Here is a 26,138-nt window from a genome sequence, read left to right on the forward strand (position 1 = left end):
ATATATGCTATGTGAATGGAAGATGGGTTGACTGTGTGCACAGCAGTTGGTAATGGGCAGTGGTAAATGCACCGGCCAGATACTAATAAAAGCCACAAAGTTTCATTTTTGACAGTAATTAACTAGTGATTTATTTTACAAATCTGTCCTGGTAACCCAATAAATTTGCTAATTTAGTGCTAGTTTTTTTATTTGTAACCATCAAATATTTTACTGGGCACATCTGTGTCATAGAGAATTTTGCCAATATGCTATTATTTCACTCATTTCAATAAATTTATTACACAAATACGAAGTGCAAAGAGTGCATGGGATGTTAGGAAACTATAGAGTTGGTGTAGGAACATGAATAGACATGAGAGAGTATTATAGGCTCTGCTGAGCATTCCTCAGAGGTGTTAATGACTTTAAGACTGTCAAGAATGTCTCTAGCTTGTACAGCAAAGACAATTCAACAGTTTAATAAAAAGGTGTAACATTTCCTAACTTGAGCTCATTGAGGTGAGCTCAAGTGATCAAAGGATATAATAGAGCTTTTGTTACTTCATTCAAAGAATGCATTCTGGAGTTTAACCTTTGCTTTTGATGTAATGTCATCTTTGAATACTAACAGCCTTTTCTAGGAAGGATTAAGTTGTTTGAAGTGTTTTTTGGCCTTTATTTAGGACCTGGCATTGGAAACCAAAGAAAGTGTGGAGTAATGTGCTATAAATCACAGAAAAGCTTTAAATAGTAATATCTAGAAACATAACTAAAAGTAATGAAGGAGAAGGTCAGGATTGGAAGGTAGAGTTTGATCATACTAGTTTTATGTTCAATGTAGATGTCCAAGAGTTTAATCATATAAGGTACCAGTAAACTTTTTGGAGGACAATATTTGTGAATTGATATCATCTGGGTCATTTTTGTAGGTACAGTGTATTTGCATTTCCATTCTGGAATAAAACTTGTAGCACAGGAACTGCACAAACAACCAGGAAAGCTGGAGCTATACAGTCCCAGTGTCTTCTCCAGTTGTCTGCTGTTGTTGTGACAGAGAAATCCTGTTTTCTCCCCAAACCCTCACAGTTTTCACCTCAACTTTTATATTAATATTACCAAGCCTATGACTGTGACTGCTGATGGACTATGCAAAAATGTCCTTGCATTTTTGGTAGTTAATGTGGCATGGCTGGCAAGGAATGGTGACTTTTGCCATTTTGTTTTAATCTTACATCAAATATCTACTAGAGTTCATGGTCACATTCAACATACTGGCAGATGCAAAGGTAGAAGCTACAGCTTTACTGGATCTGCCCAGTTTTGCTCCGTTCCTAATATACATACTCACTTTCTCTTTCCACTCATGAACATGCAGCCCAAGAAGCGGAGCACCTTATTTCCATGTGTGGTGCTGGTGCAAGGCAAAGCACAGATACTGAAAGGTAATGCAGGACCTGACTTTTAACTAAATTCAGATGTAACACCCTCTAAGGTCAAGCAACATGTACAGGAAAAATGAACAGAAGTGTCAGTAGGAAAGAGATGTTGGGTGCTTTGTTTCTGAGTACTGAAGCCTGATGGGCAAGGATGATTTCTTGTGGGTGCTGTTATAAATTAATAGATTGACTTAGGCTGAAGTAATAATATTTCTCCATCCTTTGTCATAAGATGGTTTGGGTTGCCTTTTAAGCGGCCTTTTAGAGCGGCTGCCTTGACAAAGAAAGCAGAAAGTTATTGAGGCTTACAGAACAGTTCTAAGGCAAGAGTGAAGAGTGCAAATTATGGGAAATAGTTTTCACATTTTAAAGCAACTAGTTGAGCTTTAGCCAGGAAATTGTCTCAGATTATTGGAGCAATTCACACCTTCAAAATCTGAAATTGAACAGCATGAGAACAGGTAGATGAGCTATCTTTTGAGAAAGTTTCCTTGATTTTTGGTTCTTGCCCCTTGTTCCCATCCCCCAGCTTTCCAACACTGGAGAACAGACAGTGAGCTTAGGAAAACAACAATAAAAACCACATTTTTAGATTGACAGAAAAAAATCCATTTTGGTAGGTTTTGAAGTTCAGAGTTAGATTCATTCTCTCAAGTCTCTGACTTCAGCGAGCATCTCAGTTTTGCTACAAATACTTCCATACTGTTGGCATTGGAACTTCAGTAGAAACTAATAAGTCCCTAGCTGTGCATTAATATCTGTCCACTGCCACAGCTCTGAAGTGTTTCATAAATAAGCAGTGGAATTTATTTGTGTCTTTGAAGTATTTGCACACAAATGGAACACAGATATTAGACTTCATCAGCATTTCTGGCTTGGAAAGGTCAGTCATTTCTGGCTGCTGAGTCAGGACAATATGAAACTCTACTGAAACACTGCCATGGAGTAGATCACAGAGATGTTTTGATTGAAGGTCACAGGCAAAATGCACTTCTGTTCAGATAAGAGCACTCTTCACAAAAATGAGTTTTTTGAAGACCACATTTCATTTATGGTGACTTTTTCTGACCCACAGTTTTCCTGTGAAGAAAGGCTGTCTTTTTGATTTGATATTCAAATGAAGGTCTTTTATAGGTCTGGATTGCATCTTCAGACTTTGCAGAAGAATGCTTCAGTGCCTTTTCATACAGAAACAAACGTCAGGAGGACTGGAAGAGGGAAGGGAGAACACTGCGTGACTCCTCTGACTCTGGTGCAAGACATATGAGCCTAGTAGATGGACACTGCTCAGATACATGCATTTCATCTCTTTCAGAAGGGACAGCAAAGACAGATGAGGTGAAGGGATTCAAGGGAATTCTGTTGGGCATCCAGATGTTCAGATCACAGAATCACAGAATTATCTAGGTTGGAAGAGACCTCCAAGATCACCGAGTCCAACCTCTGTCCTAACACTAACAGGTTCTTCACTAAACCATATCACTAAGCTCTACATCTAAACGTCTTTTAAAGACCTCCAGGGATGGTGACTCAACCACTTCCCTGGGAAGCCCATTCCAATGCCTAATAACCCTTTCAGTAAAGAAGTTCTTCCTAATATCCAACCTAAACCTCCCCTGGCACAACTTTAGCCCATTCCCCCTCGTCCTGTCACCAGGCACGTGGGAGAATAGACCAACCCCCACCTCGCTACAGCCTCCTTTAAGGTACCTGTAGAGTGCGATAAGGTCACCCCTGAGCCTCCTCTTTTCCAGCACAACCCCAGCTCCCTCAGCCGCTCCTCATAAGACTTGTTCTCCAGACCCCTCACCAGCTTCGTTGCCCTTCTCTGGACTCGCTCGAGCACCTCCATGTCCTTCTTGTAGCGAGGGGCCAAAAACTGAACACAGTACTCAAGGTGCAGCCTCACCAGAGCCGATGTTGCTCTAAGTTTGATATGCCGTTTTCTCTGAGTGATAACATGAAACCTTGTACTGCAGCCATCCTTGAATTAGAAAAATGGTACATATTTTTGTGTAATATTTTTAATAAATGACACATTAGAAAAAATGTTCAGAGAGTAGATTTTTTTTTTTCCCCAGGGTATTAGAAAGTTTGTCACAAAATTTCATAACTGAATATAGTCCTTATGTACCCTATCTATAAATCATTGTGTATAAATAAGTCAACAAACTGTTCAATACACCTTTAGGCAAAAAGATGTTATTTTTATAATGCATTACCCCTCCCCCCTCTCCTTGTCCTCCCCAATCCCCCAAGTTCTGTGACTTTTCATTAATTTTCCCCCATCACTTAGATTGAAATTGACCTTCCTCAGTTTAGGTACTAAATATGTCTTCGGTACACTCATGCAAACAAGAGCAATAGGATTTTGGGAAGAGGGGAGGAGTTATACATTTAAGGAAAAATATCCCCAGATTTAGGGCATGAGTATAGGAAGGCAGATATAGAAATAGATTTGTATCTGTTGCATCTCTTCCCATAGAACCAAATCAGTTTTGTAATAAATGGGAAAGATGAGGGGAAATGCTACCTCTCCTGAAGTCAGTAGATGCAGGACTTTACTCTAAAAGACTTCTCCATAGCTCTTTTGTCAATGTCAAATGGATTACTTGCCAATCCAGACATAGTGAATATTGTAGAATAAGTATAATAGATAAGTATACTTGTATGAAAGATCAGAACATATGTATTCCCAAATCAGTGGTCCAAGGGAGCAGAGATCCTGCTTCTGCTATTCTCAAAGAGCACCCAGTATTTTGATTTATAAGATCTTTAATATATTATGGCATTCTGTTTAGGATGCTTACATTTTTATGTCCCAAATATGTATTGCACAGAATATACATGTAGGCTGCATGAAATGTAGTATGTTCATTTTTAACACCATTTCCATTTCCATAACTGTTAGAGAAAACATCTCTCTACAGGATTAGACATAGATTAACATTTATATTGCTGTTAGCTATGAATCTAGTTTTTGAGTAGTGGATGCCTACATGCAAGTTTTAGGACCAAGGATTTAAAAGTGCGTGTTTTCTTCTGGTAATTACTGACAAAGCCATATAAATAATGCTCAAATGAAGCAAATGATACACCATTTTCAGGAATTATATTGTTTTAAATTGAGACATTATTAACCAACATATATAGAGATTCATTTTTGTGAACTGTGAGTGTGTTTCTTCCCCAGTTTATATTTTTTCTCCATTTTATTAGGAGTGGAAGATTTTTTTATGAGTGTAGACTCCTGATCCTGTGAACCTATTTGAAGGAAAAAAATGATCACATATACTGAGTGAATATGTTCTTTATTTTATGAATAAATCTGTGCTATATTTTTAATTATAGAAGCATCAATGAATACTAAGCAGAGTTCCCTTCTTTACGTCTTTACTGATAAATTATTAGAAAAGTGGCTGATGTTTCTCACCAGACAATGAAAACTCCTGACAAAGAATTGTAAAACTTGCTTGAGGTACACTTGCTGAGCTCACTAACTGTTCCTTTTACCACTGCTGCTGCTGAAAGAAATGGTGGTGTTTTATACCCATATGTTTATTTCATATATATTATGGAAAAAAATGTATTACTGTGGAAGTTGTCCTTAAACCATGCCACAGGGATATTGTGTTTAGAAATTCCTACTCAGTAGAAGAGTAAATGGTTTTACATTATGGAAATCCAGAAAGCTACGCTTCCTGTAGAAAAGCAAATTAACTGACTAGAATGTCCCAATTTGTACACGTAATCATTTTAATTATCCTTTTTGTTAGTTTGCAGGTGACAAGAAGAAAGCAAGTTTTCCTTTTCATTGTAGAATAGAAATAAAACTTAAATAAAATTAAATAATAAAATATGTTTGGTTACCAGACAAATCTGCATACCTCCAAATGTATAATGCAAGAGCAACACTTAAACAACGATCATGCAGTGCTTTATAGAACACCTAAGGAAGAGCAAGTTTACTGCCCTTATTTGCAACAAGAACACTGTGGCTTTTCTTTGTTTACTTTTGTTTTGTTTTACTTGTAAATGAGAAAAAAAAATGCAAAACCAAATTTGTCTCTGAATGGTGTTCTAAGGAATCTAAAGGAATTTTCTGTTGTTGTTATCTAGCCTCATTTGCCTAATCCTAACTGACTCCATAGCCTGACCAGTTCCTCGGAGTCACTCAACAGCCTGGAGAGAGCAGATTTGTGACCCCTTTTGCGATACTTGCAGAGATTAGCTGACCTGCATGCACTATTGCAAACAAAAAGAATGTCAAGTGGCAGAGTTCTACGTGTTCTGAGCTACATTGCTTGTAGGAAAGTGACTATACTTGGGACTTCTGCCTCCCTTTCAAATTTACTTGAAACCAGCCAGTGGTGTGCAGGATCACATATGAAGTACTGTGTCACTGGAGTAATTCACATCTTCCATGGACTTAGCTGGATTCTTTTGAATCTGAAAAGAAAACACAAAGAACACACTAGACTCGTCTTTGTCTAATGTCTTCAATCAGATTTTTAAGTCCAGGCAGCAACTTAAATATTTTTCCTTTGCAAGTAGACTTTCTGTTCTATCTTACCTTGTCTTTTCCAACTCAGCAACCTATATAGGAATTTTATCTTAGTTTTACAAAATCATATCCACTGGGATTGTTTCTATACACTGAACGGAAAAAAAAAATCTGTTTCTTAGCTGATTTTGTGATTGAATTTGGCAATAAGCAAAATGCAGTGATCTCCTTGAGACAAAAAATGTACCGTGTGCATTTGGCACTGTGCAGTACTTACATGGAACTATAATACTTTTTCCATTGCGATGAGTAACAGTTATGTATCTGTTTCCAAACCTTTCTTTTTCATTAGAGCCAAACTTCTGTCAGTCTGTGCTTCAGTTATGGCCTGAGGTTTTGTGTCAAAAGGAATGTGGTGAATGAAATATATGATATTTCCAGATTACTTTCCTGGACCTCTAATATTTCTTTGTGTATGAAGAAAAATGGACCAAATTATCAGAAAGTACTAGCAGCATTAAATTCTCTCTCTAGCTCCTGTTTTGTTCTGTCTGTTTTGGAGATTGTGTGATTGGTCTTTGCTTTTCTGTCCTTGTTTATCATTCCACATGCAGCTGCTCTGCTGGGTCTCATTAGTGTTTAACTTGAAGCAGGGAAAAGCATTGCTTTTCTTGTAATCATGTACAAACACAGTAGTACTTAGGAATGTTAACATTTAATTTTATATGTGTTATAAAATGAACTCCAAGGAAAGGATAGCACTTTAGCACTTCTATTGTTTGTTGGCACATAATATAACAGGTATAAGACAGACATTGTATATGCACCAGATTCTCAGGCTGCTTATAGGAATGCTTAGATTTCTCCCGTGAAGGAGAAAAGAGGAATGTCAGTGGCATTTTTGCCCATTTGCCACTTTTTCTATAACAGAAAGTTAAGAAAGAAAGGACTAGGCTTTTAAATCTTGTAGTTCAACAGTGCTGTTAAGATGCTCTTAGGTACTGGTATTATTAAACTTATTTCTGCTGTTGGTTCTGCGGAGTCTGTGGCAGGTGAACATTTCTAGTTTCAATCAGTGATTTTAATAGAATGTACTTCATTGTTGTACTCCTTTCTGGTAAAAGCAGCGTTTTAGAGGATGTAATGGTGCAGTAATATTGACATTTTGCCAATTGCCAAAGGAAAAAAATGTTATGCAGAGGACTCTGATCTGTGATATGTCCCATGCTACTTAAACTACCTCACATCATAAAGTGGGAATAGTACCACTGGATTTAAAGATAGACTATGCCAGATTTTCTTCCCTGTGGTACAGCCTTGAAGTAGAGCTGACTGTTTTCATAAGAAATGCCAGTAGTAGCATTCAAATTATGAGTGAAGGACTGCAGCTTATATTTCTGATCATAAACAACCTAACCAAACAAAAAAGATGGAAACAATAACTGTAGGCATGTGACCACATAAAGCTAGAAAAATAGTTGTATCTGTTTTTCTGACTCAACTTCTTATATCTAGAGTACTCTAGAACTTTAAAGTCTTTGTTCAGAGAAACATAAACCTACTTGACACTCTTACCTGTGAGTTGTAGTTGAGGCCTCCTTCTATGAAGGGAATACCTTATCTTCTCTTGCCTGTGTCATGAGTTATGATTTACTGATTGGTTCTCTGTGTAATATCATGTAATGTCATGTGTGCACGTGTCCAACTGGTCAAGAATAGATGCCATTTTTCCTAGAAAAAATTAAAAATCTGAAATAATCCCAATTTTTCTGAAATGATACCATCAACTTAAAATTTCATGTAAAAAGTAATATGTGTTCTCTAAAAAAGAAATAATTCCTCATATTTTTAGACAAACTGAGGTCCTGGCTTGGTGGCCTTCTGCAGCTTTGCAGGCCCAGAGCTTGTCATGAGCCTGTAGAGAGGCGTGGTTAGGTTGGGGTCTAAGAGCTTGATGGCTGGAAAACAGCAGCCAGAAAATCAGAGATCTTTTCATGTGGATCATGAAGTTTATTGAAACTGACCTATGTGCCCTGTTGAGCAGATTTTCCATTTCTGGCAACAACCTCCTTCTTCCCCTCAGAATGGCAAACAAGCCAGATAATTTTGAGTGACCTGCAGATGGGCATTTTTCCTCTTGCTTGCAAGTTGTCTTTACCCTTGAGGAGGCAGGGCATCATTTTACAATCCCTCCTGTTAGCAGATGTTGAGTCGGGCAAAAGTAGTCTCAAGGTAGCAAAAAACAGGATCACTTCAGATTTGATGAGAGGGTTTTGCTGAGTCTAAACCCTGGAAAATGCATCTCTTTCTTTGTGTGCAACAGTAAGTTCTTACAGAACCTATAGGATCTCAGGCTATGGTTGCTTCCACTGCTAAAGCATGGGTAGAGGCTGCTCTATGTCCATAACATCAGCACAAGTTATTAGGCTTCTCTGCTAGAAGAGGGCAGAGAAGCCTGCTTCTGTCAGATAGATTCAATAACAAATCCAGGTTTTAAAATGCCGGTATAAGCAACTGTTTTGTGCCACAGCTACAGTCTTCTACCTCAATTACAAAAGAAGAGGTGCTGCTAATGTTCATAATGCAAGTCAAATACTATGATAGTAAAATATCAAGGGCTTTATGTTCATTCCACTTGATAAACAGAGGCCTGTAGACCCTGAGAAGTTGGCTTGAATTTGCTGGTCCTGTGACAGAAGGTGTACCCAGATACTGGTAGAGAATCTTTTTGAAGAGAACTACTGGATCAGTTACAGTCTTGAAATTCTGCAAATTTAACAAATGCAGAGTTCTGGTGCAAGTCCATTTTGGGTCATTGGAAGAGTATGTCAGGAAACCAGAATAACTGTCCTAAATTGCTGTGTAATGTTCCTTTACGCTGTTAAGCAGTTGTTCCTTTGCAGCCTAATGCTAGATGATGTCCTTAAACAATTACCTCACTACTTCTTCAACTGATGCTGTCAACTGTCATTAATGGCAAAAGGACAGCTGATGAAGTTTGTAACATATATGGGACATCCTGGGCTAAAACGCAAACGCTGAAACTCGTTTTAAGCAGTATTTTTCAGATTTGCAAAGAACTTGGGGTCTCTGTTTTATGTGCTCAAATCTAACAATTTTTTCTAACCAGTGCTAACTGTACCTTTTGAAAAACACAATATAAAAGCAGCTGTCTATATACTGATTTATTTGTTCTTAGGAAAATTAAAGTAGATGTATTCCTTCTAGCTGGATCATTCTAAGGAGCTTTTCATCATAGCTTTTCTCTCACAAAGTGGGGCAATTCCAGACAATGTGAGAGGATGAGGGGAGATCAGAGAGACTGTAAAGCTCTTCACCTGGTGCAGGGGATTTTTTTTCTCCCATAGTTGAGTTAAAACCTGTTTTCAGCTTCTGTGTGTTTTCCTAATCCTGTATGTTCCTTTCAGCTATTTCAGCATTCACAACATGTTTGCAGACAAGATAACGTAGGCAGGATCACTAGCTGGTTATAAGAGTTGTTCGTAGGCCTGTGCATAAGTAAGGATAAACAAAAGAGTTTATTTTCTTGACAAGATTCAGTGTGTTGTAGTTATGTGAAGTAGGCTCTGTGTTGTCTTAATCCAGCTCTTACAAACAAGAGGTTTATTCAGCAAAACCCTTACAGTGGATTAAAATCTTAGCCTTTTTGTTCCTTAGAATGAAGATAAAATCACAGTCAAAGATAGCCTTGAAATTGTTTCTTGGTGGTATATAAATATTTGAAAAGCTGATTATGTATTTTAAACCAAAAGAAATTATACCATAGTACAAAAATTTGAGCATAATATCAGAAAGCATTTGCTAAGACAACTAAAAAATACCTAGTAAAAATAGTTCTTAATTATTAACACACATGGGAATATTAATGCAGTCTTTCTATTTGACATCTACAAAATAATAGTTTCTTAGGACTTTTAAAAGGTTAAGAGGAGCTACTGACTATTGTGTGTAGGATTTTCTTGTATAGACAGATGACTGACCTAGACCTGTGATAAAACCCATTTTTTTACCCCAACTTTATAGTCACCTCTGCTTTTATAATGTCTTTAATAAATAGGCTATTTCCTGATGATATTTCTTCTTGTCCTCTTTTTTCCTTTTGAGCAGGTGTTGTGCCATTCTGCATGCTAGAGATGTTATTGTTTTACACTGAAGACTTTCTAAAGGAGCTTGTCACAATGAATAACTTATGACATTTGTTTTGAGGCACATTTTAAAAAGTTTCAGTCAAATTAACAAATATGTGATTCCCTCCCAGAACAAGTGAATATTTTTATCTAAATACCAGTCATAGTTATGCACACACAGTGAAGCGTGAAGTGCACTGAAGTAAGGTATAACAAGTATCTATTCAGATGTGGAGTTAAAAGTTTGTTATGCTAAGCCATATAGTAGACATAAGCAAAGCTACCATAGAAAATGCATTGCTGTACATCAAATTTGAGGATTATGGGATTTCAGGAAGCAATCAACAATTCTAGAAATTATTTAGATATTTCTAAATACTAAATTTCAAGCATGCCAAGACATATAAAACCACGTTCCCAACAAAGCCAGTTGTAAAAATATCATATCATAAAGCCTGGCCATTTTTCTGGTGTATCAGAAAACCTTTCTAAAGCTAACCTAGTCTTGCTTAGATTTTAACCTTGTGCATGTTGGTTATGAAAACACTGGCTTTCCTTGCACAAATCTAGACAAATAGATTTTATCATTTTCTGATTTGTCCGTTGGTCTCTTATTCTCTTGTCCAAGAAATGAAAAACCTCTTGATGTACAGTCAGCAGTATGGTATGTGATATAGTGCAGGTTATGAGAGCAGCAAGCCACAGCTTCAGAGGTGGCATGTGAATAATTGCTGCTGAGCTGTTGGAGATGCCAATCTGGCACACAGGACGGTGCCTGCTGAAGAGTGCAGCCGTGCTAGGAAAAGTCATCATTCCCTTCCTCGCCTTTTCTGTATGCTGGGTGGGAAGACTCCAGTACCCATTAGGCTTTTTGTTCACTATCACTATCATTCATAAGCAGCTGTCACATATCGTGTTTTCCATCCTTTCAAGCATCAGATGTGGTACTGCTACTGAATAGCTGCTGCACATTGATTCTGGAGCGGTGGTTGCGCTGGGTTGCTGAGTGACTATTAACGGTGGCAGGTCGACACAATTCCTCCCAGTAGTACTCCTAAGGGGGTCCTCAGTAAAGAAGCAGAATGATGTTTGAAGTTTCCTTTTCTATCTTGCTGCCAAGAGCTTCCAAATATAACCCCTATTGCTCCTGCTATTAGAGCAGAGGCTGGAGCTTTGCGCTTGTAGAGCGTTCTCTGAGCTCAGCGTGGATGCTGGCATTTCAAAGCTAGCGCAGTTCAACGCGTAATTCAAGCAGAAAAGCACTTACACCCGTTGCCCTGCAGTGGGCCAGGCCAACTGCCCTGATGAATTTACAGCCTTTAGCATTTCACAGCTGCTTAGTATTAAGCATGACTCCTTCTGACCCTCGGCCCTCCCAGGCTTGAATAACAGGCCATTCAGTACCTTACCTAATTGGTAAGGCAAGATAATAACGAGAGCAAAAGAGACACGAAGACAGATCATGCCTAAATGAACACGGGGGAGCTTAAAGAGCAGGAATAAGAATAACTAAGATCTTGTGCCTATTGTTTGCATACCATCCTGTTTCTATAAATGCAGCTTCCTATCAACACTTCAGTCACACTTCTAAACACACAGAAAGGGACGAATGCAGGTTCTTGTGATGCATTAGGGATGGCTGCACAACAGAAACCAAGTTGCTGTATATCTTTTCAGAACAAGGAAAAAATCCTGTACACTTTTTTTTTTTCCAACTGCCAACTGCCTCAGTATAGAATTGCAGGTTTTTTTTTTTTTTTTTTTTTTTTTTTTTTTTTTTTAGAGCTGGCCAATTGAGCAACACAAAGGAAATAAAAATTCATCTTTGTACATCTAAATTTATTTTAAAACTGACTCTGCAGAACCAAGGTCTCTATAACTCTTATAAAAGCATTATTCCAGCCTTTTTTGGATTCCTTAAAAGTGCTTATCAAGATGAATGAGAACAGTGGTGTGTAATTTCAAAAATGTAATTGCTTTTCTCTCCAGCTTTCTCTAAGCATTTTCAAGGTCACCCATAAAAAGGGACAGATAAACCTATAATCCGAGTCTTCTCCTGGTATTCCACGACAATGCACATTACTCCCTGAATAAAAGTCTTGTAACTTCTTCAGTTGTTCAGTTCTATGTTTCCATCCCTGAACAGAGAATATGAATCTCCTACCAGTATGCTGCATAGCATGTCATAACATTAAAAATACTGAATGACCATGAAGAAAAATATACTTCTAAGTATTTTGAAGAACAGTTTGAAATGGATGACAAAAAGATGTCTCATTGTCATCCACAGCCTGTATCAGCCCCATTTTTTTTTTTTTTGAGACTCATTTATGAGGAAAGGACCCCTTGAGAGGGGCTGCAAAATTCCAGCTTGTCCTTCACTTGTTTCTGCAGACCTACTTAAGGAGGTGGTTGCTTTCCAGTGAGCTAGTTCTCCCCTCTGCTCAGACCACGTTTGAGCAGCTGCTATGATTTTGCTTCTCCCAACAGGATTCTTCTCTGGAGTGTCTTAGGAAGGGGGAACCTCACTGCTACCCTGTCCCTATAGGCACAGTGGAGAGGTCTCTCAGGACAACATCTCTCAGTGTTCTGCCAAACCAGACACTTATGCCAGACCTTGACAATGAAAGTGGTATGAAGTAGGAAAGGGAAAATGTAGGTGCTGAGGCATGCATTCTTTATGTATGTAGAAAATGTATTTCTATAAATACAATAGCTTCACGCCACTATGTTACTGGGGGTTGTGGTTCTAGATCCTGGTTCATTTCAAGCATCACCAAAGGAAACGGTGAATCTCCTTATAGGAAGAATGCTAACAATATAAAATTGCCATTTTTAAGGCAATTTTCTCAAACCTTATGTCTGCTTCAGTATTAGTCCTAAACAGCGTTATTTGCCTGAACTCAGGAGGATCTATCTTAAAAAGGATCTGAAGATCAAACTTCCAAATTTTTTTTTCCTATCTTCATATCACAAATTTGGTTTAACCTTAGTAGCCTTGGAAGTGTGTGGTTTACTTATGTGCCAGCCAATGATGACTGCTGCATGCACGCTGAAGGAAGCAAGAACCAGACTACTTCTCCACTGGAACTGACATTGCATTGCAGGGGAGAATGTGGTACCACACTTAACTCTGCTCACTACTTAGATGCAAAGTGCACTACTTAGATGCAACTCACTATGGCCGTTAAAATTCAGTGTTGAAAGACTGGTCTGCTTGCTTCACAACACATTTGAGTCTTCTCTTTGCACTGGTAGTGGAGAATTAGGGATCCTTGTTTATGTAGTTTATAAGGTGCGGGTCCAGTCTCCTGCTACAGAATCTCCAAATACTTGCTTTCACTTTCTTAGATTATAGGGCACCTTTCTTCAGGTCATTTTAAGAGGCAGTGAAGGCATGAAACCTGGTAACATTCTCACCATATAATTCACCTGGGATTTGCTTCTTTTCTTGTATCAAAGAGAACCCATCAAACATGAAAATCTGATTCTAGGAAGAACCGCTGGATGCTTTCAGTTGGTGCAGAGGTTTACTTGTCCTTGTTCATCTGTCCTTGACATTCTGGTTCTATGGCAGTGTGGCTTTGATGAAGCTGGCTCATCAGGAGCTCTTCTGCTAGCTGTTGCACTCCTGAAACCTGAAGGGATTCTCCTCTCCCTGGTAGGTGAAGGGTTAGCCACATAATTACCAAACTAATCTGGAAAGGAAGACATGCACAAAAATGTATGCTTATTGCAGCAGTTCCTTCATGCCCAGTAGCCCTCTTCCGTGAAAGCAAGAATAATAGTCTGCTGCTGATTCTTTTAGCACTCACTGGACTGTTCCAAGAGGGATTTCTTGAAAGTGATGTTTGGAGCATGGTAATTTTCCAAATTATTTGTCAATGTTGCTCTGTCAGGCTCATTTCTGAGCAAAGATGTGTGATAAATACAACTGTTTTGTAAACAGTTTCTCTGATGTTTTGTAACATCAGTTTCTTGGATAAAGCTGTGTAGGAAACCTGAAAAATTGGTTAGGAAGGCAAACTGAACAGAACTAGAGAAGTAGAATAAAAGTACATTTTTTCTATTAAGCTCTCTTTTGGGATTTACTTCTTTTCTTGAATTTTTTTTTTGTAACACTCAGATTTCTGTAGCCAAAATTTATTCTCAATGTCAGAGGTGCTCCATACCAGCCACCAATTTGATCATCATGTGAAGGGCCTATGAGGAGGAAGAGTGTTGCTGTCACTGAACATTGTGTCTCTTGTGCCTATGAAGTGAAAGAAGACGTAGTACCTTACCTCATCACTTCAGGTACACCAGGGTATGTTTTTTGGTTGTGCAGAGCTTGTGCTGTAACCATTTCTTTTACTAGAGACCCTTCTCATATTTATTCTGGATTTGCAAGTGCGATGTTATTTTCATTGTGCTGCTGTCCTACATAGCAAGGCACATGCACTCGTACGTAAAAATGTATTTATAATGAAATCAATGTAATTTCCTTTGGGGTGGGAAGGGAGATAGATAACAGCAAAAAGTTAGACAGTATTAAGTGAAAAGACACTCTGCATTTAGTGTCCTCTCATGTAAATATGCATGAAACCCAGAGATCTTATAACTCATCATTCTTTTGTTGTTGCAGTGAGTTAAATATGCTTCATCTCTCCTGTTGTATGTAAGTAGACATTCAGTGTAGGACTGCAGGGCACATACATTTTCTGTTTAGCTGTCTGTATGTCCATAACTAATATGACACTAAATGTCTACTTCTGTAGCATTCACTCATCAATTCAAAAAGAAAAAGGAAATATATTATCTCATTAATTAATAATAAATACTGCTGGAGAGGAGCTCTGAGGAGAAGGACCTGGGTGACCTGGTGGACGACAGGTTGACCATGAGCCAGCAGTGTGCCCTGGTGGCCAAGAAGGCTAATGGGATCCTGGCGTGCATTAAAAGGAGTGTGGCCAGCAGGTCAGGGAGGTGATCCTCCCACTCTACTCTGCCCTGGTCAGGCCTCATCTGGAGTACTGTGTCCAGTTCTGGGCTCCCCAGTGCAAAAAAGACAGGGATCTCCTGGAAAGAGTCCAGCGGAGAGCCACAAAGATGATACAGGGCCTGGAGCATCTTCCCTGTGAAGAAAGGCTGAGAGACCTAGGTCTGTTCAGCCTGGAGAAAAGAAGACTGAGAGGGGATCTCATCAATGTGTATAAATACCTGAGGTGTGGGAGACAGAGGGATTTGGCCAACCTCTTTTCAGTGGTTTGTGGGGACAGGACAAGGGGTAATGGCCACAAGATGGAGCACAGGAAGTTCCACACCAACATGAGATAGAACTTCTTCACAGTGAGGGTGACAGAGCACTGGAGCAGGCTGCCCAGGGAGGTTGTGGAATCTCCTTCTCTGGAGATATTCAAGGCCTGTCTGGACGCCTACCTGGGCAGCCTGCTCTAAGGAACCTGCTTTGGCAGGGGGGTTGGACCCGATGACCTTTCGAGGTCCCTTCCAACCCCTAAAATTCTGTGATTCTGTGATTAATAATTAAAAATTAAAAATCTTTCATTAAGATGACATGATATTTCAAGATTGCTTTTTTTTTTTTTTTTTTTTTTCATCTTGGGGAGCAACTGTAGGTACAGTTCTCTTACAGGAATCTAGGTTCATTTTGGGGTCATGCTTCTGTTATTGTGATCAACAAAGATACTCCAAATGGAACTCTTGACAAAAACTGCTTGTGAGGACAGACTGCTGTTCAGTGTTCTTCTGAAGAACTACCTGTTCCTAATTTAGTTTCCCACTCTGATCTACCAGAAATCTGATTCATTAATCTTCTGGACATACTGGCAAATCCCATCTATTTTAATAACCACAGGAGAATAGAAATAGTTGAGGGTCCTGTGATTATGATTGATCTTTCTTAGGTAATCTATTGAAGACACTCTATTAGATTATGTTGATCGACTGTATTTGAGTTTGTGATGTTCAATTAATTTTTTAAGGGTTCCAAAGTCTGGATTGCTGTCGATTAACATTGTTATAAATGGATATAAATATGTTCCACAAACCGTAGCAAATTGAACTTGGAGATTTTTGTTGGTGAAATTATTCCTGAATCAATTATTCATAAGTAGTTCAAATGACGATCAACTTTAATGCAATGCCTACTCAACAGAAGTAGTTTAGCTATTCAGAAACTCTTCTTTGATGGTCCAGTTTGCTTTATTTCCTGGTAGTCCTAAATTGATTACTGGCCAAGTAGCTCTGATTTTTACATTATATTGTATTGTTTTTGCTTATGTGCCTTATATTTCATTTGCTGGCATAGATTTCAGTTATGGATTTTCTTGAGTTTGGCAAGTGAAGCCCATAACATTCTCTTCGTTGTCGCTGTAGCCAAAAGGATCCTTACAAATTGAAACTGTCAATAATTTTTAGTTTTGTTTTCAACTTCCCTGGAAAGGTATTGCTCCATTTAAATAGACAATGTTTAGGTATCCTTAGAAAACAAAACCTTCATTACTTGCCTGAAAAGGTGTGAGGCCATTGCCTGGAAGTCAGCTACCCTTCACGAAACTCTCTGGCAAGGAGTCTCAATCTCCATTTTGAAATTTGTAAAACGATTACTATTTCAGAGAGCAGCATTAGATTTTTTGTTGTCCTTCGTGTGTCTCACAGCAAGCAACATAATGACAAAATAGTTCCAGTGCATCTCTGAGGGCAGATGACAGAAAAATCAATAGCATTGCAAGAAAAGAGGAAGGCACCATTGTGGGTATCATGTACTCTGTGCCTGGTCATGTAAGAGTGAGAACCTCATCTGTTTTGTCTAAACTCCTCTTAGAAGAAGAGGTGATTTTTTTATGAACAGTGGGGTTTACAGAGGATGTCTTCAAGGTTGAACAGGAACTGAACTGTTTGCATTTCATGTATTTTAGAACATTCAAAGCCATTTCCAATGCATGGAACTTCTTTCCTGTCCAGGCTTTGAGAAAACTAAAATTTACAACTCTGATCAATAAGCTCAGCTGAAAAGAAGCTTTTGTCTGAGATGTTTCCCATGTTAGCCAACAGTACGTTATCTGTAAATAAAGGACAAGAAGGCAATGATATTCTAACTCTTGGATATTTGTCTACCTCCAAAATCAGATGACACAGTGCACCTTCACAAGCCAAATTAATCAATTTAATTATGAGTATCTTGAGGGGTTTCATTCTATTAGAAAAAGCCTGCTTACATCATGCTTTTCCAAAATAATCCTATCAGTGCATTTACTCAAGCAGATGAATCTTGAGCTGTCCTCTGGGCTTCAAAAAAATATGTAATGACTTGCTGTAATAATATTAACAGAGAAGCAGAGAAAGGTTCGGTTACTAACAGTACACAATCCACCTCAAACCTTGTTTTTCTAAATTTTTTTTTTTTTTTTTTCATAACAGAAGCGTAATTTAAGGATAAGACATTGTTAGCTGTTCTGCCTTGCTTGGGGCTTTGCCGAAGAGTGACAGGTCTTTCTTCCTCCACAGAGTGAGTGCTCTAATTACACCTACTGTAAGTCAGAGCTACACTACTACAGCATCAATGCAAATGTCAGATGTCTTTTCACTTTAAACTGTCTAATCTCTAATAACACTGTCTCATTTTCAGGAAGACTTTTTAGGAAATTTCTTTATATTTAGATACCCTTTATTTGTCTCCTTCATCTTTATGTCACTAATTGTGTTCTGTATCATATTTCTTTTCAGAGGTCTGAGTGTAGTGCTTTGAAAGTTTATATGTTAATTGCCAAGGTCAAAAGAAAGAGAAAATATGCTCTGATTGTTTAGTGACACGAAGTGTGATTTGAAACAGAAGTTTAATGGAGTGCTCTTTGTCTGTTAATAAAAAGGTACTAATTCAAGGATATTGAACAACTGTACTTTAATTTAAACCCCGTCAGTACCCTGCAACAAGTTTAAAAATACCATTTTAATAACCATTTCTCCCCGTTTTCCTCACTATCTGAAAGCTTGGTGAAAGCCTCACAATTAATTTGGCCTGATCTTGCAAACCTTTGTTCAGAAAAGTCATCTATAATATGACTCTTGCATATGCTTGTAAAGCTGGCCCCTTTGATATCTTTTTTCCTGCTGTTAAAAGCCACTGTTTAAAGCATATGAATAGATATTCTTGCCATTTCTGCATCTCTGTCAAAGTTGACAACTATCTTTGGTAAATATAAGAGAATTCAGAGTTGGTTTGTTATCATTTCTAAGAACCTGATCCTGCCTCCACTGAAATCAACAGTGGCTTACAGTACCTCAGATGGAAGCAAGATCTGTGTTGATACGTAGGATTTCCTTGCATTGCATATTTAAACAAACTTTAAAACACTGCAAGAAGGCAGTGTATTTTGCAGAACAAGAACATTTTTGATCACTGCTAATTTTCCCACATTTGATACCTGCAAAACAGAACTAATCAATTTTTTTTCTGACTCATTTGTACCTACTTTCCAGAAAAGTAATATATTAAACTCATTTTAATCAGTACGTAGTCAATACATAGATACCACACATAAGGTATGACCTTACATATATTGGAGATGAACAATTAAGTGCTGCATTTTTAACTGTTTTAAACACTGTTTCTTTTTAATAGACCTATGTCCAATCTGTCTACTCAACAGGGATAATAGGGTTCAGTTTGAATAAATGTCATTCAAACACCCTTCTTAAATGCTTCCTGTTGTTCAGAGTGATAATTGTGCATGCAAACATCTTTGTGCGTGTGTTAGAGCACTATATCCGTTTCATTCTATGTCCATAGCATCCAACATTAATTTGCAAAAAATAAAGTAGTTTTCTTACCAGCTAAAGGTATTTTTCTTCCTAACCCTGTGTTTATCCTCATTACAGCTATGGGACAATGCCATTCTACTCTTCCCTGTAATTTCCAGCCCATGGAAATATTACGGAAGCAGAAGCTTAATTGGGCTATAGTTAAAGCATAAGAGGAGTCAGCATATTTCAGCTTCCACAGATACTTCATGGCAGAGAAGATGAGGCTAATGTGCTCAAGAACAGATTAAATACCAAATATGTGAGAGGAGAGGAAGCAAAAGTATGCCTCAGCCATTGAAGAATCCTTTGTGATTCATTCAATCACAAAATATTTTAGATTTGCAATGTACATTTCCTCAGGAAAGAGTTACATTGACATTGGGAAAAAATACACCAGCCTACTCACAGATCACTTAATAATAGCTTGGTTTATAAACTATTGTGTGAAAGTAGTATTACAGTGGTTATGACATAGCTAAAATATACTTCTATTTTCCAGGATTTAAAAAAATGCAAATACTTCTCTTCTGTGTTTCTCTCTATGTGCCACCACAAATTTCATGTGAAATGTCTGCTTACATGCTAATGGATTCCATGGACCTATTTATTTCATATTCATTCTACTGAAAAGTGATGTTCTTTAGACAATTTGCTTTACTGGGAGAAAAGGCTACTTCTCCATACTTTCTTCCCTTTGTTGTCTTTGCAAGTAATAAATAGAGTAAATAGTGTAAACCCTGCTAATAAGCTGAAGGCATGTCACTCTCAATAAAAACTGTTGGTTTTCTTGGTGGTGGTGTTGGGGTGGGGGGGCTGCTTTTCAGCTTGTAATGTATATTTTCCTATTTCTGAAGAAGAATTTTCTTTTACTAAATGGTTAGTAAACATAAAATACATTTTTCCCCCTCCATTTGCTTCTTTAAAACAATAGTGAATTTTTGCCAAGTGGAAACCACTTTATCTTTTTAGCTTGAAGAAAGTCTCCTCAGGGACAGTTTGTCATGCATCCATTGTAAGATGTTCCTCTTACATGTTATAGAAGCTGCATTCATTTGTTCAGAAAAGTAAAAGGATGTTTCTGAACCAATCTGCAACTTCTCTAGAAAAAACATCAATTTCAATACAAAATGATGACTGCTACGTAACAATAATCCTGGCAGCAGCTCAGAATTCATGGTAGCAAAGTTCTTTTTAGCAAAATGAAACTGGGATGAAATTGAGCACTTTTTGTTTAGAAAACAATCATTTATTTACTCAGTTCATCATGTTTTTGCAGTTTTTTGTTAAAGAACTCCACTAGTTGGTGATCCGTTTGTAATTGGTCTTGCATAACTCTTAATCTACCACAGGAAGCCTAATGTTTAGAGTTGGTCAGACTGCTCAGTGCTCAGTATCTTCAATTCTATGAGTCATGGATAGGAGGTTACATTTGACCTTCCCCTAACTTTTAATTACTGATGAATAATTAATGACTGGTATTTAAATGCAGATTTAAAATCATAAATAGTAGTGCTGGAGCTGGAGTGCAGAGCACATTAGTGGTAACTGGTTTTTAACAATCCAGCTCACCTTTCAATTAAACCATTAAGATGTATTGAGAGTTTAGCAGGTGGTTGGCAGCGTTGATTTATTTTTTTTTTTTAAGAGAAAACTGCTTTACACAATCTGCATTATCACATACATTTGTGAGCAATATTTAGCACACAACTTCATAACAGTAGATAAAGGTGATCTGTAAATGCTGGTATTCCTTTGGCAGTAACTCTTAAGGTGCTAATATATATTACAGGTATGAAATGTTTCTCTGAGAAAACAGCATGCAGCCCGCCAGAGGCTTTATATGTAAGTGAAAACTGTGAGAGCCGGTGGAGTTTGGAAAAGTGTGCCTTTACATTTCAAGTGGACAAGCAGTTCAGAAAAGAAAGCAGCTGGTGGAGAGATTCAGGACCACATCAGCTAACCTGAGGCAGCTGGACTGTGCCATTCTCTGGCAGTTTTATTGTACTGTTATGTAATTTTTAAACAGTCACATCGTTATGCAAATGTTTTTTTTTTTTAAATGCACACCCTTAGGTACCTTACCTTAGCTAATCATCAGGGCTTGTCCACTGCTGCAGTCATTACCCTTAGTTTATCTGTCTTATAATGATTAAACATAATGTAAGATATTTAGGGATTTAGGCCAAATAACTATGGCAGGATTTCCTCCAAGGGCACGCTTTCTCTGTCTCTTGCTCTGTATTGGGCACATTTTCTCACAATTAAAATTCAGGTGCAGATTCCTTAACCGGGAACAAAGAAATGAAAATCATACTTGTGTTGGGCTGACTGTGTGCAAGGGCTGGTGGTTTCACCCTGAGGTCAGAGGCTGTTGCCACTACCACGTGCTGCCTCTAGGGTTTGGCCATGGGGTGACCACTGTAGGTTGGTTTTGGGATGGGGCAAGCTGAAAAGAGCAGTTGATTCCCGACTCTGTGATACACAGATGGGTTGGCTCCTGCCGCTCCTGTGAGACAAAAGCACTCTGTGTCTGGGTTCTGGCCCAGATGTACTTGCAGCACAAGCAAGTGTGATGCTGGTATGTGAAACAAATGAACATGAAAATTCAGACGTATTTGTAGGAAAGTGCAGAGAAGAGAGCTAAATGAAAACAGGATGCCATCATCCCAAACAGTCTCTCACACACAATTAAACAAAATCAGGATTTTGGGGGAGAAGGGCCAGCATACTCTCCTCCAAATCCCTTGTGATATTTTTTCAACAGCTATCTGAAAATGTGTGTGTGTTGGAGAGGGGCAATATTCACTTAAGGGCACAGCTGCTGAATTGATTTTGAGAGTTTGGCTGCAGATTGCCATACCCAAACAGTTCTTTGGAAGGACTTTTGCATCAGATCCTCCTTCACAATGAGACTGTACGAGCATGGAAATGATGCACTCCCGCCTCGTGCTGACCAAGTGGTTCTTGCAGTCCTTCTTGCTGTCCAGGCACAGTTCTCGAATGTCCCTGCAAGTCCACCAGCGCTGCAGCAGACTTTTTGCTCTGCCGCACAGCTGGGCAGCAAGAGTAGATGCCGGAGCAGCTCGTCCCTTAATTCCACTCTTCTCCCCTTGGTGCTCGAGTCTCATCCTACACACAAACATACAGAGCAATCAGAAGCCTGCAATGGGAATACTGTTGCAATGTTTTTTTTTTTTTTTTTTCCCCCACACTTTTTAAATTGAACTAGATGTCCACAGAAAGCAGAAGCAGCAAATCACAGAGAAAATATTTCTTTAATATGGTCAGGTCATATTTCTTTCTCTCTCTCTGTCTCTCTCTCTCTCTCATTCATTTTATTAATCCTTTATCCCTGCATGTATGCATTTGTATACATTTATACAAATTTTGTGTAAATTTTATAATTAAGATTTTATTGCTAGTATAGAGGTTTTGTTAACAGAGCTTGATGTGGAAGTTTTTTGTATTTATGTGAGAGGTATTTTTATAAGAAAAGTGTTTTTAACAGTCTGATAATCAAGCAATAAGGGACATGTTGACAAGGAATATACCATAGTCCACAGCTATATAAGTGATACGAGTGAAAGCTTCATTTAGGAGAGGAGGCTATATTTAACAAAGGCAAGTAATAGCTGTCTGATATTTATGTTTATCTTTCCCACGGGTGATATTGTGGTTGTATGCAGGGTAGTTGGTACTCGGCAGACAAGAAAATGCCACAACAACCCAAGGACATAAAGAGAAATTTTTCAAGTAAATGTTATAATCTCAATGAGTAACTGCAAATTCTGTCAGGTGAGGAGAACAAAACCAGCCTATGTTGCCTGCAGAAATAGTAAGCGTGGAAAAAAGCAAAGCAGTCTTGACATAAACAGCGGAGAGCAAGAAGTCGGCAGGTGGCAGCATTGCCAAAGCCTCGCAGCTTGGCCGGTGAGTTCCCACTGGAAGTTTTACATATGGAAAGTTCTTTAACCTTTCATAAATTCCTTGTCGCCCTCGTTGAGTGGCACTAGGTGCAAATAGTCCGCCCCAGCTTCAGTGTTTGTCTCTGACTGGGTCTGGTAATTAGAGATTTCCAGCTCTCTGAGCTGCTTGACTCATTTGTTCCACTCACTGTTTTTTGCTACGTGACACAACCTAAATTCTCCAGCTTGTATTTGCATTGGCCGGTTCTCAGCCTCATGCAGAGAAGAACCAGGCTGCAGCCCATTGTGAGGCTGCAAGGATGGGCTTGTGCAAGGGAGCGTGGGTGGAGGGGAAGAGGCTCGGGCTTGCTTATGGCCTGCAATCACCCAAGTCAGTGCTCAGGTACTGTTAAAGTCAGTGATTCTGTGGGGAATTTCAAAGCCAGGCTTTTAGAGGGCTCCCTAAAACAAGCTGAGTGTTTTGGTTGTGCTGATAAACACAAGCAAAATTTCAGGCGTTTGTTAGAGGTGACTTTATGCCCATATTCTTGCAATGAGTGAACAGTCCTGAACTAGGCGTTATTACCAGCTTATTAGTTCTGATAGGAAATATAGCAGCTTTGAAAAAGTTGTGTTTTTTTTTTATTTTTGTTCTCTTCTGTGTTGTGCCCCCGTTCCCCCCAAATGCAAACTCCAAAGAACAGTACTCCTTTTCAAGTTTTATCAGACTCAGGAGTCAAAGATCAAGTCCAAGATGATGAACACCTCCCTCTTGCCCCCAGATTTCAACTAGTCAGTTCACAGCAAAGTTAGTTTATCTTCAACTAGAAACCAATTAGACTTTCACCCAACATGTCTGTTGGTGAAGTGATAGTGCATTTTATTTTCTTTTGATTGTTTTTAATCTAGCTGCTACTGTAGACATGGAATTACTTGGTCTTGATTAAACATTTTCAATCTGTCTCACCAAGCCAATCATGTGGACACATGCATTTTCAGACACATTTCTCACAGTAAGTTAGTAACAATTGCTTATATGGTTAATAGTTCAGAAAATGAAGTTCTTCTTTCAGAGGTGTATTGCACTGCCATAATGTGCGCCCCAAATTGACACCACGTAGTTGTGTATGCAGGTTCTACTTAAAGTGATGGTAGACTGAAGCACCAGGATTCATTAAATCGAGCAGAGTTTCTCATTAAATGTGTAGATTGACAGTCAGAACTGACTGTCATTTTTTTTTTCAGCTGTTCTTTCATACCATCAATGCTTTATTTAGAGCGGAACTTCACCACCCGGTGGCTGAGAGGTAGCTGGTTTGTGGGGAAGAAAACAAGTAGAAAAATATTTTGCATTATTATTTTTCCAGAAAAGGGAAAAGACAACTGGAAGCTTTTAAAATATAAGTTCTTGATCTTTTCGTTCCCTTATTTTTTTTTCTGTGTTTAAATCATACCCTGAGCAGTGTATGTTACCTGGTTTGCAATGTGCAGTGTATACATGTACATTTGTTTTCTAAAGGGAAGCCAGTTAGTCCTCATCTATTTTCTAATATAAACTCCTCTGCAGAGGTGTTAGCAAGTATATTTAATTTTAACTGTGCCCTATAAATCCTTCATGGAAAATTCCGATTAATATGGCTATGCAGCAAGCTGGGCCAAAAAATTAACTGATCTGTTCTTGCTCAGCAAAGTGACTTGATGAATACAGGAATGGAACAGACTTGATACAAAAATACTGTTTCTCTTCAAGGAACTGGAGTCGCCAGGTGCCACTGTTTTGCATCTTAACATAAAAATCTATAAGACTGCACCTTCTGGTATGAACAGATAACACCAGAATGCTCTACCCCATAGCAATTTGCTGAGATTCAAGATATCAATGCCCTGAGACTCTCAAAAGATTTTTAATTTTTTTTTTTTTTCCCATAAACATGGCACCTCAATCACTGAAGAGGAATCACTTGAGGAAGACTTTCTTGCCGTGAATCAGCCTTCAGGGGGAATACTGACTTTAGGAGGAGAAATTATTCATGGGGGACATTCATGAGATGAAGAACTCAGAAGGGACATCCTTCGGAAATGGAGGGAAGTCTTCAGAGAGCACAGTCCCTTTGTTAAGGACTTAAAAAAAATGAACTCTGTCAAATGCTAAGTGAGCACATAATCTTGTGGGGAAAAGTCTTCAGGAGAGGGGGAATTGAGGATACGCTCCCTTTCCTTCCCATATATATATATATGTATGCATGTATGTTATAAACTGATGACCTCCTGGCTAAGTCCAAGAGACATACCTACAATGTTTGGCTTTTGCTACCTTTCCCTACTTCTGACTCAGGACATATTTTGCAGAATCACAGAATTGTTGAGGTTGGGAGTGATCTCTGGAGGCCATCTGGTCCAACCCCATGCTCAAGCAGGACCACCTAGAGATGCTTGACCATGACCAGGTCCAAATGACTTGAATATTTCTAAGAAGGGAGACTCTAAAACCTCTCTGGGCAACCTGTGGCCATTCTCTGTCATCCTCACAGGCAGAATTTCTGTGTTCCAGTTTGTGCCCATTACCTCTTGCCCTGTCACTGTGCACCACTGAAAAGAGTGTGGCTCTGTCTTCTTCACACCCTCCTTTCAGGTATTTATATACATTGATAAGGTTACCCCAAGCCTTCTCTTCTCCAGGCTGAACAGTCCCAGCTCTCTCAACCTTTCCTCATAAGGAGATGCTCCAGGCCCTTAATCATCTTAGTGGCTCTTTGCTGGACCCCATCCAGTTGATCCATTTCTCTTGTACAGAGGAGCCTAGAACTGTACACACCACTTTAATTGCAGCTTCAACAGAAGGATCACCTTCTTTGACCTGCTGGCAGCAGTCCTCAGTCAGCATCACCAAACAATCTGCTTGCCAAACAATCTGCTCGCCAAACTGGCACAGGTGGGCACTGAGTAGTGTAACTGAGCTACTGTTCTTGTTTCAGGTGAAGCATTAGGAGCTGCTGTTTCTTCTACTCTTGTGCAGCTAATGGCTCTGATCAATATTTCTCACCAAGCAGTACAAAAGCAGCAAATGTAGCTTTCTCATGAGGGGGATGCTCGGAGCTCATGCAGATGGCAGAAGTGGGAATCCTGGAGAGATGGATACAGCAGACGTGGGGAAGGGAGAGTGAGAACTGCTTCCATGTGCCATTTCCATACAACATACCTGCGGGTAGGACTCCTGATTTGCTTTCTAACCGGATATCATAGTTTTCAAGCTTTTTACATAATGCTCGTCTCTTGTTTTCTAAATATTATGACAAAGTGTGACATTGCTACACTGGACAAAATGTCCTCAGCCTATGTTCCCCCTAGCTAAAGTGATATG

The 26,138-nt window shown here is 38.8% G+C and overlaps 1 protein-coding gene across 7 annotated transcripts in view; it reads left to right on the top strand.

Annotated features, from left to right (window-relative positions):
- The window catches only part of LOC310894185 (uncharacterized protein), a 228,742-nt gene that overhangs the window by 73,315 nt on the left and 129,289 nt on the right, over nt 1-26,138 (top strand). For 4 of the 7 annotated variants that reach the window (XR_014579652.1, XR_014579654.1, XM_083824033.1 and 1 more), the window contains 2 exons: nt 14,197-14,376; nt 25,753-25,982. The exons of the other annotated variants lie outside the window; for them this stretch is intronic. Coding sequence is in view for 2 of the 4 variants with exons in the window: in XM_083824033.1 (XP_083680159.1) it covers nt 25,877-25,982 (106 nt within the window). In the remaining 2 variants the exon portion in view is untranslated. The remainder of the gene's footprint in view (nt 1-14,196; nt 14,377-25,752; nt 25,983-26,138) is intronic. 7 annotated transcript variants of the gene reach the window in all.

Source organism: Anser anser, assembly GCF_964211835.1.
Source record: "Anser anser genome assembly, chromosome: 2".
Taxonomy (NCBI): Eukaryota; Metazoa; Chordata; class Aves; order Anseriformes; family Anatidae; genus Anser; species Anser anser.